Genomic DNA, 17,188 nt, shown 5'->3' with positions numbered 1-17,188 from the left:
CAATGTAGTTGATGCAATGATGATGCAAGTTAAATACAAGTCTTCATAAGCAGATTTATACCGCTGTAAAGTGTTTATATATGTGGTATATGTTATATAATGAAATGATTTGTACTGCTGCATAATGAGTGCTTTACACCAATGTAGTTATGTAAATAAGTTTTATGTATTTGATGATGTATGCAGGAAGTGTCCTGTCATTATAGTGTATACCAGTTGTGTTATTAGTGTATACTACATCTAGTACAGTCTAGTAAACTAACACTTAAAATACTTCATACTCTAGTTTTTTTAAAACATCTATAAAAAAGATTTAAAAAAAAAAAAAACTCCATTACAAATCAAACAATTAAAGCCATTAAATGTTTTATTATTCTTTCAGAAGTTATAAAAATATTTTTTTTACAGAAACCTAAACTCCATACTATGACTTTAAATCCCTGGTAGCTAGTTCTAATTTTCAAAATATTAATAATAAAGTAAGAAGATATTTTTAATTTCACCTGCAAAATTTAATAGTTTTTAAACTTAAATTTTTTTGTAAGTAATGTAAAAGAGTCAAAAACCTAGTTTTATTTGTACTGATATTTTCACAATAATATTTATGTATTTGAGTAAGAGAGTCAAAAACCCTCTGCTGAAACCTCTTTTGAATGTTGAAATGCTTTGTTTAGTGGGCTTTTGAGTTTTGATTGAATAAATAAATAAAATTTGAGTTATTGAAGTTAAAAGATAAAAAAATTTTATAGTAAACAATATTTTTAAATTAAATTTAAGAAAAATTGTATATCAATCTGTTACTATAATAGGTTGATGAACTAATAATGGAGTTGCACAGCCGTCTTGCACAATTTAATATTCATGCAAATAAAAACATTTTTGAAAGGTATTTATTGTATTAACTAGTTTATATAATTATATATAAGTTGAAGACCACTGTACCACGACAACAATATACAACTTGATCATACAGCAATGTACAACTTTATCTATAGTTAGCAGGTTTGATTCCTATTATGTGATAGGACATGGCAGGGATTGAACTTGGTACTTCTCACTTCCAAAGCAAGCACTTCACCACTACGACATTACTTCATTAATAATTTCTTTTAATTTTTTATTAGTGAAGTGTTACCCAAAGATGATGAATTTATTTTAAAGGTTACATTTTTTTTTATCTTTAATGTCTTTGTATAAAATATTTATTTATCATTTTTTGAAATAAAATCTTGATTTATTTAAAAAACTTGAAAGATAAGTTATACAACTTTTTAAAGGTTTTGTTCACTTTTGCATAAGTTTTTTTTTTATTTTTCTGCACAGCTTGTCATTGCAGGTGCTTTTTATCCAAATTATTTTCAAACTCAACCATTGGATGAACAAGAAGCCATCAAAACAATGTCAGGTCTCAATCCATTCACAACTGTTGTTGTAAGTATTATGTTGTAATAGCAATTATTTTTTTATTATTATTATTTTTTTTAATATTATTTTTTTTATTTTTTTTATTTTTTTTATTTTTTTTTTATTTTTTTTTTTTATTATTATTGTAATTTTTTTTTTGTACTGGAGCTCTTTGATTACTAAGGAAAGTATTTTATGATTTATTAAATAAAGTGGGAAACCTGAAAATTGAAAGAATCAAAAGAGAAAAAAAAAAGAAAAATTTGTAAATAAAGCATATATATTTGAAAGTCTTGTACATTTGTTTAAAAGGAGGTTGCACTCAAGTTATTTTTAAGTGTGGTATTGGTGTAGTGGTAAAGTGCTCGCCTTATAAGTGAGAAGTTCGATCCCCACCATGTCTCTGGTAGTACGGGGTTCAACTTGTTTCTCCGCGCAGCGGCCTAATTTGTTAAGGTTCATGTTTTAGAGTTATGAGAAGGTTTTAACCACAACTAAAATTAGCTTCCTGGGCTGTATTGGCCTTCTTGGCTTTGGGGAGATGAATGTTTTTGAGTTATACACTTGTTGTTTTTTACACTTGAGTGATGTTTTTTGAAAAAACTATTATTTGAGGAATAAACTAAGCAAAGGTTAAACTTTTGAATTTCAAATAAATTATCCAATTTCAAACAAATTATCATCTAGTAGATAAAATATTTTTTTATTTTTCTCCTTAATTTTTTAAAAATTTAAAATGATAAACGAGGTGAACTCTTAAACGGTCTGGCTACAACATAATGAATAATCAATTAAATATCCAATAATACAATAACTTTTAATGGCTTCTTGTTTAATGTAATACCTAACATAGTGTTACAAGTTATGAACAAAATGCTTATTGAGAGTTGTTTATAAATATAGTTCTTGTTGCTAGTTCTCTTGGATCTTTTTAAATTTTGATTTATCGTGAATAAATCTTTGCTAATATTCACTACATCGATATTTGCAAAGATTTATTGCTTAAGTTTGAGTGATGTTTAGAAGTAAAATTCAAACAAAAATGTTGGTATGAAACGTAACGTTGTTACTAAAGTAAATTCAAACAAAAATGTAGATATGAAAGGTAATAAGCAACCAGGGTTAATATTTGACCGGGGTTGGGGCCGGGTTTGATAAAAGATCCTAAATCCAAGGATAAAGAAATTCTAAGAATGTAATATTTTTATTTGAAATTCATGTTGTATTTTATATAAATAAAATGTTTGTATATTTATTTAAACATCATCATGATCATCATCACAATTATCATCATCTTCATCATTATCATTATTGCTTTAGTCTTCCTAATTTATACTGTTTTCCTATAATATGTATCTCCAGCTTCTTCTTTCCTTATACCATATGAATTGCACTCTCTTCAAGTTTTCTTACTTCTACCATTCCTAAAGCTGCTACCCCTCTACATACTAATACCCAAATAATCTGCATCCTCATTTCTCAACATACCCAAACCACTTTAATTTTCTTTGACCTTTTTCGATACACTTACTATTCCTATTTATTGTCATCATGACTTCATGACATCATGTCATCATGACTTCTTTTCTTGTCTTGTTAGAGTCACACCTAATATCCATCTTATCATTATCTTCTCTCTGCAAACACCTTATAAATAAAGGAGAATTGCTAAAATTGGAACAATTCTTTAATTGTAACACTTGCATTTGTTTTAGAAATAAAATGTCTCTCGGCTTTATTTGAGTTTTTTTCTAGTAAAATGTTTTATTGTTTGAGAGATTTTGTAAGTGATCCTTGAAAAAAATGCTTTAAAGCTTTTTTGCATCATTTTTTTTGTTAGGTGGTCTAATTAGGTATTCACACTATATTTATTACACCAGGTAAACTATACTTCTGGGAATTATATGATTATATGGTAAGGTAAGGGTTTAACAAAAATCGAAATAGTTTAAGTTTAAAAATAAATAGTTACCATCATTAGCTTCAAAAACTATACTTTTGATTATTTTTGATTTTTAGTAAAATAAAAGATTTTTGATTTTTAGTTAATCAAATAAAATATCACAATAATTGAAGCTTTTATACAAATTGTTAATTGAAGACTTTCATTTTGCTCGAACAATTTTAATCCTATTATAAGTTTTGAATGAACTGATTGAATTGTTAGTGTAAAAATAGAAATAATGTTCCAATTTCAACAACTCTCCCCTTCTAAAGTTTGTATAAATATGTAGGCATATTGTATGCCAGCATATAAATAAATAGCAAACATATATGTTTATACCTATATATATATCCTTATTATGTGCCAGTACTTTATAAATATTAATTATATATGGATAAATTTATATTACCTTTTTTTTCGGCCTAGGCTAACCTGTATTAAATCTTAAAATTTTGCTGGGCAGAGTTTGTAAAAAGTTCCATATTTAGCTGGAGCTAGGGCCTGGGCCCCAGCCACTTACTAATAAAAGAGTCAGTTAATTGATAAAAATAAAAGGTCAGTTAGTTACTAAAGTATTGCTGTGACTGATCCAAATAATCTTCAGCATGTCTTTTAAAACTTTTTTGGTTATGAGGAATTTTTTTTCTTATTACATATCAAGAGTTGTTTAGCATTTACATTGACTAATCTTGTATCACTATTTGTCAATAAGTGAAAAAAGTCTTGTCAAATTTTTGTCATTAAATAAAAGGTTTTTTTTTTTTTTCTATGTATAATATCCATGGTTCCATGTGTTTTGGATGGGTTTCCATAATGTTATTTTCTTTTTATATACAACATGAATGAGTTAAAGAAATTTTTTAATGATGGTCTTTTTGGTTTTAACCTGATTTTTAGATCAGGAATGAGAATTTTTATTTATGTAACTTTCAAATCCGGAGTCCTTTTTGGGACTCCGCATCCCTGATTCCAATAAACATTGGTCTAAATATATTGGAACCTGCTAAATATGATAAAGTTTTCTTGTTTCATTATAAAATAAACATATAAAGTTTAAGTAAAGTTTTATTTTACTTTAAAAAATGGGATTAATAAAAGGATTTTTTTCCACAAAGATTGTTCACTAGTCCTAATTTCAAAAAAAAGTGAGTAAAAGACAAAACGAATAAAAAATTTTCCTCATTGAAAAGAAGGTACATCACCAAAATTATCAGGTCTGCGTACAATCAGTTTGATGATCTTATGATTAACATTTTCACCATCAAGGATGAACTGAAGAAATTTAGTCTGTTTGAGCATGCAGCTGCACGTAAACCATTATTAAGGTCAAGAAATAACAAAGTCTAAAATAAGTTAAAAGACATGAACGTTGATCGATTTCCAACAAAGGAAAATTGTCCTTTGAACAGATGAGTGTGTCAGCTATTTTCATTCTTTTCTAATTTTTAAAACTCTTTATATAATTTTTATAAAAACTCCTAAAATAACAATATCAATTTTTTCCTGATTATTCTTAACTTAAATAGTGGTTACTTGTAGCATTGTTGGGAGTAGATCTATTTAAAAAAGTGTGTTTTAAATAAAAGTTTTTGGTTCAAAATGTTGTTCTTTTGTTCAAAGATATGCTAGAAAAGTATTCAGAAAAACGTTTATTACCAACTGTAAAACATAGGGATCTGTTATTTAGGATGTTTTGGTGAAGAATACATAGAGAACCTATGCAAACTTATAGGAATGATGTCAAATAAAATTTATAAAAAAATATTTTGAAACATTAAGTACTACTGTCCAGTGAGACCTTATTAATTATTATACTTTATACATAAATAATAATTATTATACTTAATTATTATTAAAATAAATATCTAAATGTTGTAATCTTAAACAAATGTTGTTGTTGTATTTGTTTAATTGTTAGCATAGTTTTCAATTGTTTTTTAAAATATTTTGCTTTTTTTGTTTTATATATACTTAACTTCTTATTTTGTTATTTTTATTACAAATAATTTTTTTTGTAAAAGTATTGTACAAATCAGTACTTGTAATGTATATGTAAATATTCCATAAAATGTAAAATCTATTTCAGAATACATTTCATTTGTTTTTGATTTATTTATTTTTAAAACAATATTCTCATGCATAAAAGTGTGGTGATCTGTGCAGCTGTAATAAAAAGTAAAACATGTTATTATGACGAATTAAAAAATTTAATAAAAATAGAAATATATTTTAAAAGAATGTTTAATAATATTTATTTCTTGTAAACACAACAGTAATACTTGAAAAGGTTTGTTTGTTCACTTCCGAAAAATCAGTACTTGCCTCAAAATTTCTGTAAGTAGTGTAAATAGAATATATTTAAGATTATATTAGTTTAAAATTTTATATAAATTTATAAGTAAAAGAAATAACTTAAATAAACTATCAGTTCTTACAATCTAATGATTTTTTGATTAGTTTATGAATACATGAAATTTTTTTTAAAGATCTCAGGAGCGCCACCTACACTATGTCATTACAAACAAAGTGTAGCAAAGCTATTTCGACAATGTGGAAGAGGAAAGAAGTTATACTTTGAAAACTCAAGGTATACATATTTCCATTAAATGATGATGATTGCCAAATAGATTTAGTTTAGATTTTTAAAAAGTTTAAACTTTTAAGGGCATTTGTTGAGTTTGAGAATTTCTCAACTGGTGAAGATTTTAATCCGGTTGCACCTGCAGTTTATATGGCTATCAAAATGAGGTATTATGTGATTTTAAAATAATGTATTTTTCTATTAAGTAATATAGGTTTTTTTTAAATTATTTTTTGATTTTATATTTCAGACACTTAAGAATGCCCTTGGACATCTATGTTTCTAAGCAGAGAGATGAAGAGTTACGCAAAACATTAGCAAGTAATCCGTTGCAGCCTTTCAATCCAGAAACTGGGCTTCGCACTAACAGGTAACTAAAAGTTTTTTGGTTATTTAAAAAACATAAAATAATGTTTTTAAACTTTACCATATTTTTTTTTTTTGATGCATTTTTAGATAATGAAAATTATTTAATGTTTTTAAAAATAATTTATACACACACACACGTACACACACACACACACACACACACACACACACACACACACACACACACACACACACACATATTTATATTAAATATATATATATATATATATATATATTAAATATATGTATATATGTGTATATATATATACATATATATTTATATATACACACACATATAAATATATACACATACATATATATATATACATATATATATATATATATATATATATATATATATATATATATATATATATATGTATATATGTATGTGTATATATATATGTATATATGTATGTGTGTGTGTATATATATATATATATACACACACACGATTGAGGTCGGCAAATTATTACCGACCTCATTTTTCTAATTCCGAGGGTTATATATATATATATATATATATATATATATATATATATGTATGTATGTATATATATATATATATATATATATATATATATATATATATATATATATATATATATATATATATATATATATATATATATATATATATATATATATATATATGTACATATATTTTTAACTTTATGTTTTGAATTTTACAAACTTAAATCTTAAATTTGTTATTATAAACTCCCATATATACATGATAACTGATACATAATAACTATTTAGTTGTTATATGATATTGTTTATAACTTTTTATAATTTATGATTAGTTATATAAGTTTTTTATAATTTTTTTTTTCTGATTTCATTAGAATAAACACCTATTTAAACAAAGACAGCAAGATATCAGTTACTCTACAAGGAAACGTGAAACAAGTTTGTGTTTGTTACTTTTAGTTGCATTTACTATTTGGTATCAAAGTTTTACATTCGCAAATTGTTTAGGTTATGCTCAAAGAATGTGGTTATTTTCATCTTCAAATACAAGAGGTTAGTATACATTTTATAGAATAGACTTGATTTTAAAGCATTCTTATAATATTGTATAAATATTTTTTAAATCATATAGAAACAATTTTATATTAATAGTATCATAAAAATGCTATAAAAGCATATATATAAAATGATGCTATGAAAAATTGTAAAAAATAAATTTTCTGTATAATTTTGTTTTTGATGATAAAATTTCAGGTATTAAATGTTGACCACTTTTGGGCAACTTATGCCGATAAAGAAACAATTCGTATCATGCATCATCTTCACAACAAGATCAATGAGTTTGGTGGTAGAAACTGGAAACCTATGGAGCCTGAAAATATCCAAGTTGGGGCTTATTGCTTGGCTCCATATGAAGATGAGTTTTTTAGAGCCGAGATTATAGCCTATTCACCAAATTTGATAAAAGTAAATGTTTTCATAATCTCAAAGTTACAGAATCTTTATCTCATTTATACAATTTCACTAAAATTCATTTTTTCCAATTTTTTTCTCTTTATCTTTTTTCTTTCTTTCTCAATCAAATTTCTATTTCGAAATTTTTTTGGTCTTTGTCTTGCTCACTTTTTCCTTTTTTGTTTATCACCAAAAAAAAGAGTACCCTCCTCAACTGAAGTTGCTCTCTTTGATGCCTTAGGGAGGTAAATCTAACTTAGAGAGGTAAATCTTTTTAAAAAAAAAAGTCACAATTTTTTTTCCCTTTTTTTTTTTTGATTTTTAATTGTTTTTTTAAGTTTCTGTTTTGAACTTTTTTTTAATTTTCTGTTTTGAACTTTTTTTAGGTCTTTTTCCTTGATTATGGTAATTCAACACAACTGGTTGAAAAAAGTTATATACGAAAATGCCCTGATTCTTTGCTGGAAATACCATTTCAGGTTTGTTCAAATCTAAATAAATGCTCAAATTTGAAACTTTGACTTACATATAACATAGTAGAAATATTGTCTGCATAATAATGTCATTAGTATTATGATAAATAGTATTGTTACTTAGTTACTTATTTTTGTTTATTATTGCTACTTATGTTTATTACTTTGCTCAGTACTCTTCATGATTCAACTTTAAAAATTTTTATAACATATCAGACCTGGTATTAAAAAATTATGTCTTGGAAAATGTAAAGTAGAAACATAAAAAATGAAAGTTGAAAGTAGAAACATTTCAGTACCCAACACCTACTCTTGGTCCATTAGCCAACACCTACTCTTGATTATATCGATCTTTTAGTTCTTTATTTAACACTGATTTTACCTTTTCAAGTTTGTTTTTATAGATTTTTTGTTTTAACATTGACATTAATTTTTAATACATATATATATATATATATATATATATATATATATATATATATATATATATATATATATTTTGTTACTCACCTCCTCAAGGCCAAGAAGGCCACTACAGATGAGGAGTCTACTTAATAGTGGTTATAACCCTCTCTCAATTCTACAACTCCAAAACACAAACCTTGACAAACAAGGCCGCTGCGCGCAGAAACAAGTTGAGAGCGGTACTACCAGGGACGTGGTGGGGATGGAACTCGGAACCTCTCACTTATAAAGCAAGCGCTTAACCACTACACCACTACCGCTTATATATATATATATATATATATATTTATATATATATATATATATATATATATATATATATATATATATATATATATATATATATATATATATATATATATATATATATATATATATATATATATATATATATATATATATATATATATAGATATAGATATATAGATATATAGATATATATATAGATATATAGATATATATATATAGATATATATATATATAGCTCTGAATACATTTGTAATTATTTTATTTTTTTAAATTGCTATATATCACCATTTGTGTTTATAGATTTCTACATAAAATAGTAGTCATTGTTTTTCCTTCTTATCTTGTTAAGTATTTTACATTGCTTTTTTAATAAAAATACAAGTTGACTTTTGATATCATCATTTGAAATAATTCTTGTTTAACATTTAAGGGATAAACAGGCAACAAAGCAACTTTAAGTGATAAACTGACGACAAACTTTGATATCAAATTTGTTGATGGTAGTTTGTTGCATATTCTTAATATTTGGAACCCCAATAGACTTTTGGTTGGGTAGTTGAAAAATAACACTCTGGTAGCTTGATAGTCGTAGAGATTTTTTATTCAGTTTTATTTGAAAATATTTATTTTTTAAGTTTAATTGCATTTCATTACTTTATCTTAGGTCTACTGAATAAAGGATAAAGGATAGATTCATGCTTTGTTTCTTTAATCCTTAATCAAAACTCTAATAATAAAATAGCATCATTGAATAGTGTTTTCATGAATAGCGAATAGCTATTCATTAAACTTGGGTACCCAAATTTAATAAATATTTCTATTGACTAAACGTGGATAGTAATACTATATACTAAATGTGAAACTAAATATTACTATTTCTTAAACAAAGTTTACCAAATAACTTCTTTTTTTTTTTAAATAGTAATAATAATAAATTTTTTCTTTTAATAGTAATAATTTTTTTTTAATTATGTTCTCAGGTACTTAAACTTGTCAAATAAAAACTAGTTCATAACCAGCTCAGAAAAATAGAAGAAATAGTTGTACGACACAATTACTATTTGTATATTATATTATTTTTAACAAAATACTAAAAAGTGATGCTAAAAAATTAATGAATAAAAAATAATTTTTATCAATAATAAAATTTTTATTATTAATAAAATATTATTATAAAAAGAAAAATTTATATCTCTTTATATCTCTTTTAAATAATATATACTATTTGTTATTTTATTATCTGGTTTTCACATTTAGCTCATGAGTAATGACAACTGTACCACATTGTAAGCAATCTTTGTTGGTAAGATAGTCTAACCTTGGCAGCTATAGTAGATTTAACAAATTTACAATGGCTCTTTAGGCTTTGTCTAAAAAAAGAGGACCTCTTTATAAGAACCAGCCCAATATGGCATTTGTATTTCATATAAGTAAGGTTAAGAGATTTAATAAAGTTTAGTAGATGCCTAAGTCTCATATATGTTGTTGACATTTTTTTCTCATGCCAAAATTGTTTAGGTATGTAAGGTAAGTGCATTGAATAATTCTGTATGGTGAAAGGAGTGTTTAACACATTTTGCTACCCAAATTTTATTCTCTAGAAACAGAAAATCTCAACAAGTTTTATATTACCAACCATTTTTGGACAATATTTTCACAAAATTGGTTCATTCAAGTTTTTGTCCTCAATAACTCAAAGCTATGTTCACTTCAAACTTTTACTTTTTTTTATTTTAAACTTGTTTGCTTTTGAACCTCAAGTTTAGCAGGTAGAGCCTGTCCAACTACTTTTGGACCTTGTCTAGAAAATTTAGGCTGGTTCTTCTATCTTATCATTAGAAGAACCAGCCCAAATATGACAACAGTATTCCATACAGGGATGAATAAGAGATTTGTAGAGCTAGAGAATGGAGTCAGGAGTAAGAAAATGGCAAGAACAATAAGTTATATAGTGGCAGCTTTAGCAAATGCTAATTTAGTAATCAATTGTATATATGGTTTCCATGAAATGTCAGAACTAAACAATAATCCAAGAAGGCGTAAAGAAGAGGACTCAGTGAGAGGGTTGATATTCATTAATATAGGAATGTCAACAGTATTGCGATAGTTGTTTGCAGTAAATAACTGAGTTTGGTTGGAGTTAAAATTTACAAGCCACTGTGAACCCCAATCTGTTACTGAAGTAAGATCAGATTCAAGATTGGTTGTCTGTTCTAAGCAATTGAAAGAGAAGACTTTGTCAAGACAGAAGTATAAAGTTGAGTCATCAGCAAAAAGAGCTACTTTAGATGTAAGGTTGTCGGGAAGATCACTAATTAATAGAAAAGAAACAAAACATGATCAAGAACTTTGAAATACCCTAGAAGTTACTGGAAAAGTGTTGGCCTTCAAGTATAACTTTAATAAAGCGGTTAGAAAGAAATAATTTGATAATCTCAAAAATTTTTCCAGATACACCATATGAAACAAGCTTATGGAGAAGACCAGCATGCCAAACTTTGTTTGATATGCTGGTCTTTTGTAAAATATGTCAAGAGCAATGGCTCTAGCCTCTCTGCCTCCATCTAATGCACAATAAAATTTTTCAGTCACAGCAATCAGCAAGTCAGCCATAGAGCGAGAGGATCGAAAACGATATTGATTGTTTGACAGGTAAGGGAAGGAATAAAAGCTTCCATTCCTTCCTGAATCCAGGGGGTTACGTAGGAGGCGCATTTTTCAGCTGAGAAAGAAAAAACATCAGCCTAAGGACCATCACAAAGAAAATCACGAAAAGAATCCCAGTCAGCTTTAAAGTAGTAATAAGTATTGCGATGATAGAGTGAGTCCAAAAAGGAAGTACGAGATGAAAGAATTAAAGAGATCATAGCATGGTCAGAACCACCTAAAAGAGAAAAAGGAGAAACTGATTACAAGCTAGGATTGAAGACAAGGCATAAATCAAGGAATGAAGGTAAATGATTAGGGTTGTCAGGAAAATGACTCACAAGTTAACTATCTGAGTAAGAGATTGAGAAATGCAGAAGTTATAGGCTTTAATGCCAGCAGGGTCAGTGGCATTAGAGCCAAGCCATTCAATGTGATGAACATTAAAGTCACCAATAACAACAATATTGGCAAAGAGGTAAAGAGAGAGGGCACAGTCAATTTGATTAGAAAATAAATAGAAAAGATTGCAGTCTTAGGAAGATTAAGAACCATAAAGAGAAAAGTGATAGTTCAATATAAAAATGATATAAATATAATGAATAATATCAATATAAAAATAATGTAAATATAATGAATAATATCAATTAAAAATTGATATGCCATAAACTTTTATTTTATGTTTCACATAAAAGAATATGTTTATTATGCGTAGGAGACCCTGTAATCAAGCCTCTAAGAGTGTTTTTTGCATTTATCATATTTGTTTCTTTCCACAAAATGTTTATCTGTGTGTTTATCAATATATTCAGTTGAAATAGTCACTTTAACATCATACATTTCATCTTTGCAGTAAAAGTTGCATATAAGTTGTATAGTTTGTTTATAACATTATCATCACCATCTAATAAATCTGACTTATTTTTCCAAAAACACAGGAGATTTATCAAAGTGCTATTATTTCAATATAATTTTAGAATTAATAAATGCAATAAACAAGAGTACGACAAATAAGTGGCAGGGCTACCACTCTGAAAATAAGTGGCAGGGCTACCACTCAGAAAAGCTGTTTGTTCTGAAATAAATTTGTGTATTATGTATATTTGTATATCTACTACAGCTTTATAAACACAATATAAGCAATTTCTGTGTCTTTCTTAACTTAATGTGTGCATCTTAATTTTTAGAATAAAATGTAAAAGAAAAACAATGACAAAAATATACATCGTTATTTTAATGCTGTAATCTTTCACATAGAATTTACCCTAACCTGTCATTCAATATGTGTAAACTTGCTTCTTTATATATATATTTCTATTACTTTAGGCATTTGAGTGTTTTTTAAGTGAAGTTAAACCCTCTCGAACTAAATGGACGGATCAAGCATTGAACAGATTTGTTGAATTAGCTCCTGTTGGATCAGCAGTATTAATTGCAAAAGTATACTTTTTCTTCGTCAACTTTTTTTTATATGTTTTGATTTTGGTATCTTAGGAAGCAAATGAGGCTTCTCTGCAGCTCCTTAGCCATGGTGAAAACAATGGAAAATATTCCAAAACCTAGAAGAGGGAAAACTATGATATAAAACCTTCTAATTTAGTTGCAGGTAGTTGTGTGTGTGTGTGTGGGGGGGGTTGTTAATCTTGGATATTCCTTGTGGTTATATCAAATGAATAAGAAAAATTAAAAAACGAGGCATTTTACTTGTTTTTGGTTATTAAATTTATGATTTACACTATTAGATGTGCGTGTAGTATTCAGTTCTTATGTTATTAGGTGTATAGTGTAGTACATGGCGCTTATCACCTAGAGTTGTTTAATGGTGATACAAGTATCAATCAGACATTGATTAAAGAAAATTATGCTGTATACAAAGAAGAGACATTGCAATCACAGGTTGTTGTTTTTTTAGTTCTACAAAATTATAAGTGGTGTAATATTGGTGATTAATTTTGTAATAATATTGTTTTTAGAGGTATCATGAACAAAGTTTAAACATAGAAACTAAATCAATGACTCAAGAATCATCAGATATATTTATTTCTGATGTCTCAAGAATTGAAAAAGGGGAAGAAGTTATAAAGGTAATGATTTTTGTATGGAAATATTTGAAATTGGTTTCTCCAATTCTGTGATCTCCACCCCTGTGATCACAAACACCCCTGTGAATATCAAAAATTGACAAAACATAAAAAGATTGAGATTTTAGTTACTTTAAATTTTTTCAAAAATAAATAAAAATATTTTGTCATATTTTTACATTTCATTACATTTCAATGTTTTTATTGCAAGTGCCTCATATATATATATATATATATATATATATATATATATATTCATATATATATATATATATATATATATATATATATTAATATATATATATATATATATATATATTCATATATATTACTGAACAAAAAATTTGCTATTCAACACTTAATTTTTTTTCTAAGATAGAATAATTAGTTTATTTTAAAGTTTATTTTAATTAAGTTGTTATGAATAAATTTTTATTACTGTTAAAAATATTTTTCTGCATGCCAACTATTATTTGACAATAATATAAAAAGATAAAGAAAATTGACCAGGCATTACAAGCCTAATTTATGCTTTATTGTAGGGAAGACTGGGGTTAGTTGGCTTGGTTTTTACTCTATGAGCTCTGTAGCCCTAACAGCAAATTTTTTAGAAAATATTAAAGTGTAGTCTCAAAGAGTATGAATTCATTTACAAAAAAAAAATTCTTGGGGTCTTCCCAGGCCCTCAAAAAAAGTTGCACCAACTTACCCCACCCCAGAGTAAGTTTGCACAAACTATAAAAATGATTATTAATGTACTATTAAGTGCAAAATTAATAGAAATTTTTTTACTATTAATTTTGGCAACAATTTTAAGCCAAAAATTTAAAATTACTTTTAGCTGGTACCAAATATTAGTACATGTAACAGCCAAAACAGTGGCCCACTTTTTATCTGTGAAAAAAAACCTAAAAAAAAAATTTTTTTTATAATTTTAAGAATAAATTTTTTTAATACTGGTAAAGATTAAAAAAATTAATTAATTTTATAAAAATATATTTTTCCATAGTAAACGCTATGAGTCAACTTACCCCAAAAGCCTTTTTTTCAATAAACAGTCTATAGATCCTGAAAAATGACAATTTTGAAAAAAAGTCTGACTGGAAATAGTAAAACAATTGTGACTGGAACTTTTACAATTTTTTTTTTTCATACAACTATTTTCTTTGTAACGTCAAAGAGCTTTTGGAAGCGATATTCCAAAATTTACATTTTTGTCCAAAAAATACATAAATTTTAATATCTCCCATGTGCATGCGCAAATCCTAACAATACTATAGTGAATGATAAAGTGATCAATTAGGAAGGTTCTGTGTAATTTTTATCAATTTCTGATGAAAGGCTCTGAAGATAAATGCAGTTCATCAACTTACCCCTGCTGCCAACTAGCCCTGGTCTCCCCTACTCTATTTAATTTATTGTACAGTTAATTATCTTAATCTAATTAAATTTGTTAGATTCCTTTGCGAGGACCTCACAGCCCTTATGAATTGAGTTTTTTTGGGCTTACTGCTTCTGCGAGATTACGGTATGTTTATATTTTCATGTTAACATTTTTGTTGTTTTCATTTTAATAATTTATGTATTTTTTTTCTTCACGTTTCACAGCGGATGTCGTGTTGAACAGGATTCCGTTAATAGTGTGGTAATATGTGAAGATCCTCATGATAAGCATCAAAAGTTATTGATTGCCGCAACTGTCAATGTTAATTCAGCTGGGAATAGCATCATTGCTCGGTATGATATAAACAAGATGTTACTGATTTGATTTTTAAAAAAACATTATGATATATATATTCATGGCTGTTTCAGACCAAGCTTTACAGCTTCTTATTATTTTTTCTTGTTATTTTACACTTGCATACATATGGTAATAAAAAATGTTATGATATATATATATATATATATATATATATATATATATATATATATATATATATATATATACTGTATTATATGTATACTGTATTATATATATACTGTATTATATATATACTGTATTATATATATACTGTGTTATATATATACTGTATTATATATATATACTTATAATATATATATAATCAATGTCAGGTTAGGTTATCCTGCTACTTGTAACATGTAAACCAGTACAACCTGCTTACTGTCTCATATTGTGATCTTAATATTGATGGTTATCTTCCTTTAATTCGTCTCCAATAGTCATATGCTTGGTCTGGGTGTTTACATTTGTAAGAATTCACCCATTTGTCTGGAAACTAGGTTTGAATCTACAGACTATTCTTTTATGTACTTTTGTTTGGGACCACTTCCCTCTTTTGCCTTTTTCTTTGTTCTATATTGCTCTCCTTCATTTCAAGACTGCACTATTTTCGATATTATTTTTGATTAAGTTGACCAAGCCCTATCTATTTATCCAATATCTTTGTTATTAGCGACTTTAATGCTCATCACACCTAATGGCTCGGCTCTAGTGTCAGTGACTCTGCAGGCGTTAAAGCCCACAACTATTATCTTTCTTAATCTCTAACACAAATAGTCAACTTTCCAACTTGCTTTCCAGATAATCTGAATCATTTACCTTCTCTACTCGACTTATGTCTTGTTTCTGATCCTAGTCAGTGCTCAGTTTCTCCACATTCATCCTTAGGTGCTTCTGATCACAGTTTGATCTCTCTAAAACTATTATCTTATTCTTCTTTATCATCAAAATCCCTCTATGGCTGTACCACTTACAACTAACTTAAAGCTGACTGGGACTCGTTCTGTGATTTTCTTCGTGATGGCCCTTGGGTAGAAATCTTTCATTTACCTGCTGACAAATGGGCTTCTTATGTAACTTCTTGGATTCAGGCTGAAATGGAATCAGTTATTACTTCTCGACAATTCCAAGTCAAGCCTCACTCTTCTTCATGGTTTTCCTCACATTGTGCTGCTGCAATTTCCAATCGAAATCATTACTTTCATATTTATCAGCAAAACAATTCTCCAGAAAACAGATGTCTGTTTTCTATTGCTAGAAACCATTGTAAAAAAGTTTTGTTTAACACAAAGCCCGTTATTCTCAGGTCAAAAAATCTCGTATTTCATCTCAAAAATTAGGTTCTTGTGACTTCTAGAGAATCTTTAACAGTATCTATAACTAGGGCAAATCTGTTATTTCACCTCTCTTGTATGGTTCAGATTTGCTAAGAATTTTTCATAAATATTATCTCTTGGTTCCACTAGTCGCCTTCTACTTGGTATAGCCAATAAACAGGTCTATAATATATAGAGGTGAAATAGTCTATTGCTTGACTTTCGTATCATTCCAGCTTCTGTATCTAAAGTGATTTTCTGCTAAGACTATTCTACAGCTTGCAGAAGTATTTTCTTCCAGAAGTATACTCTGGAGCTGTCATCTATACTTTCAAAACTATTTAACAAGTGCTTATCAGAGTCTTGTTTTTCATCCTGCAGGAAAGCGGCATCTGTTAACCCTATTGTCAAAACTTCTGGAGAGCAATCTGACTCATCTAACTACCGTCCCATTAGTCTTATACTATCATAAGCAAGGTTTGTAAGTCTT

General features: G+C 27.2%; 1 protein-coding gene across 1 annotated transcript in view; it reads left to right on the top strand.

Annotated features, from left to right (window-relative positions):
- The window catches only part of LOC100208448 (ATP-dependent RNA helicase TDRD9), a 101,022-nt gene that overhangs the window by 70,299 nt on the left and 13,535 nt on the right, over positions 1-17,188 (top strand). The window contains exons 16-30 of the mRNA XM_065805710.1: positions 810-886; positions 1,125-1,161; positions 1,324-1,431; positions 5,836-5,936; positions 6,014-6,097; positions 6,181-6,300; positions 7,148-7,211; positions 7,281-7,325; positions 7,527-7,739; positions 8,114-8,206; positions 12,887-13,000; positions 13,337-13,456; positions 13,534-13,644; positions 15,099-15,169; positions 15,250-15,378. Of these exons, the coding sequence (XP_065661782.1) occupies positions 810-886; positions 1,125-1,161; positions 1,324-1,431; positions 5,836-5,936; positions 6,014-6,097; positions 6,181-6,300; positions 7,148-7,211; positions 7,281-7,325; positions 7,527-7,739; positions 8,114-8,206; positions 12,887-13,000; positions 13,337-13,456; positions 13,534-13,644; positions 15,099-15,169; positions 15,250-15,378 (1,487 nt within the window). The remainder of the gene's footprint in view (positions 1-809; positions 887-1,124; positions 1,162-1,323; positions 1,432-5,835; positions 5,937-6,013; positions 6,098-6,180; positions 6,301-7,147; positions 7,212-7,280; positions 7,326-7,526; positions 7,740-8,113; positions 8,207-12,886; positions 13,001-13,336; positions 13,457-13,533; positions 13,645-15,098; positions 15,170-15,249; positions 15,379-17,188) is intronic.

The sequence above is a fragment of the Hydra vulgaris genome, chromosome 09, assembly GCF_038396675.1.
Source record: "Hydra vulgaris chromosome 09, alternate assembly HydraT2T_AEP".
NCBI classification, from domain to species: domain Eukaryota; kingdom Metazoa; phylum Cnidaria; class Hydrozoa; order Anthoathecata; family Hydridae; genus Hydra; species Hydra vulgaris.
Note: the sequence above shows the minus strand (reverse complement) of the source record. Positions and strands in the feature narration are given on the sequence as shown.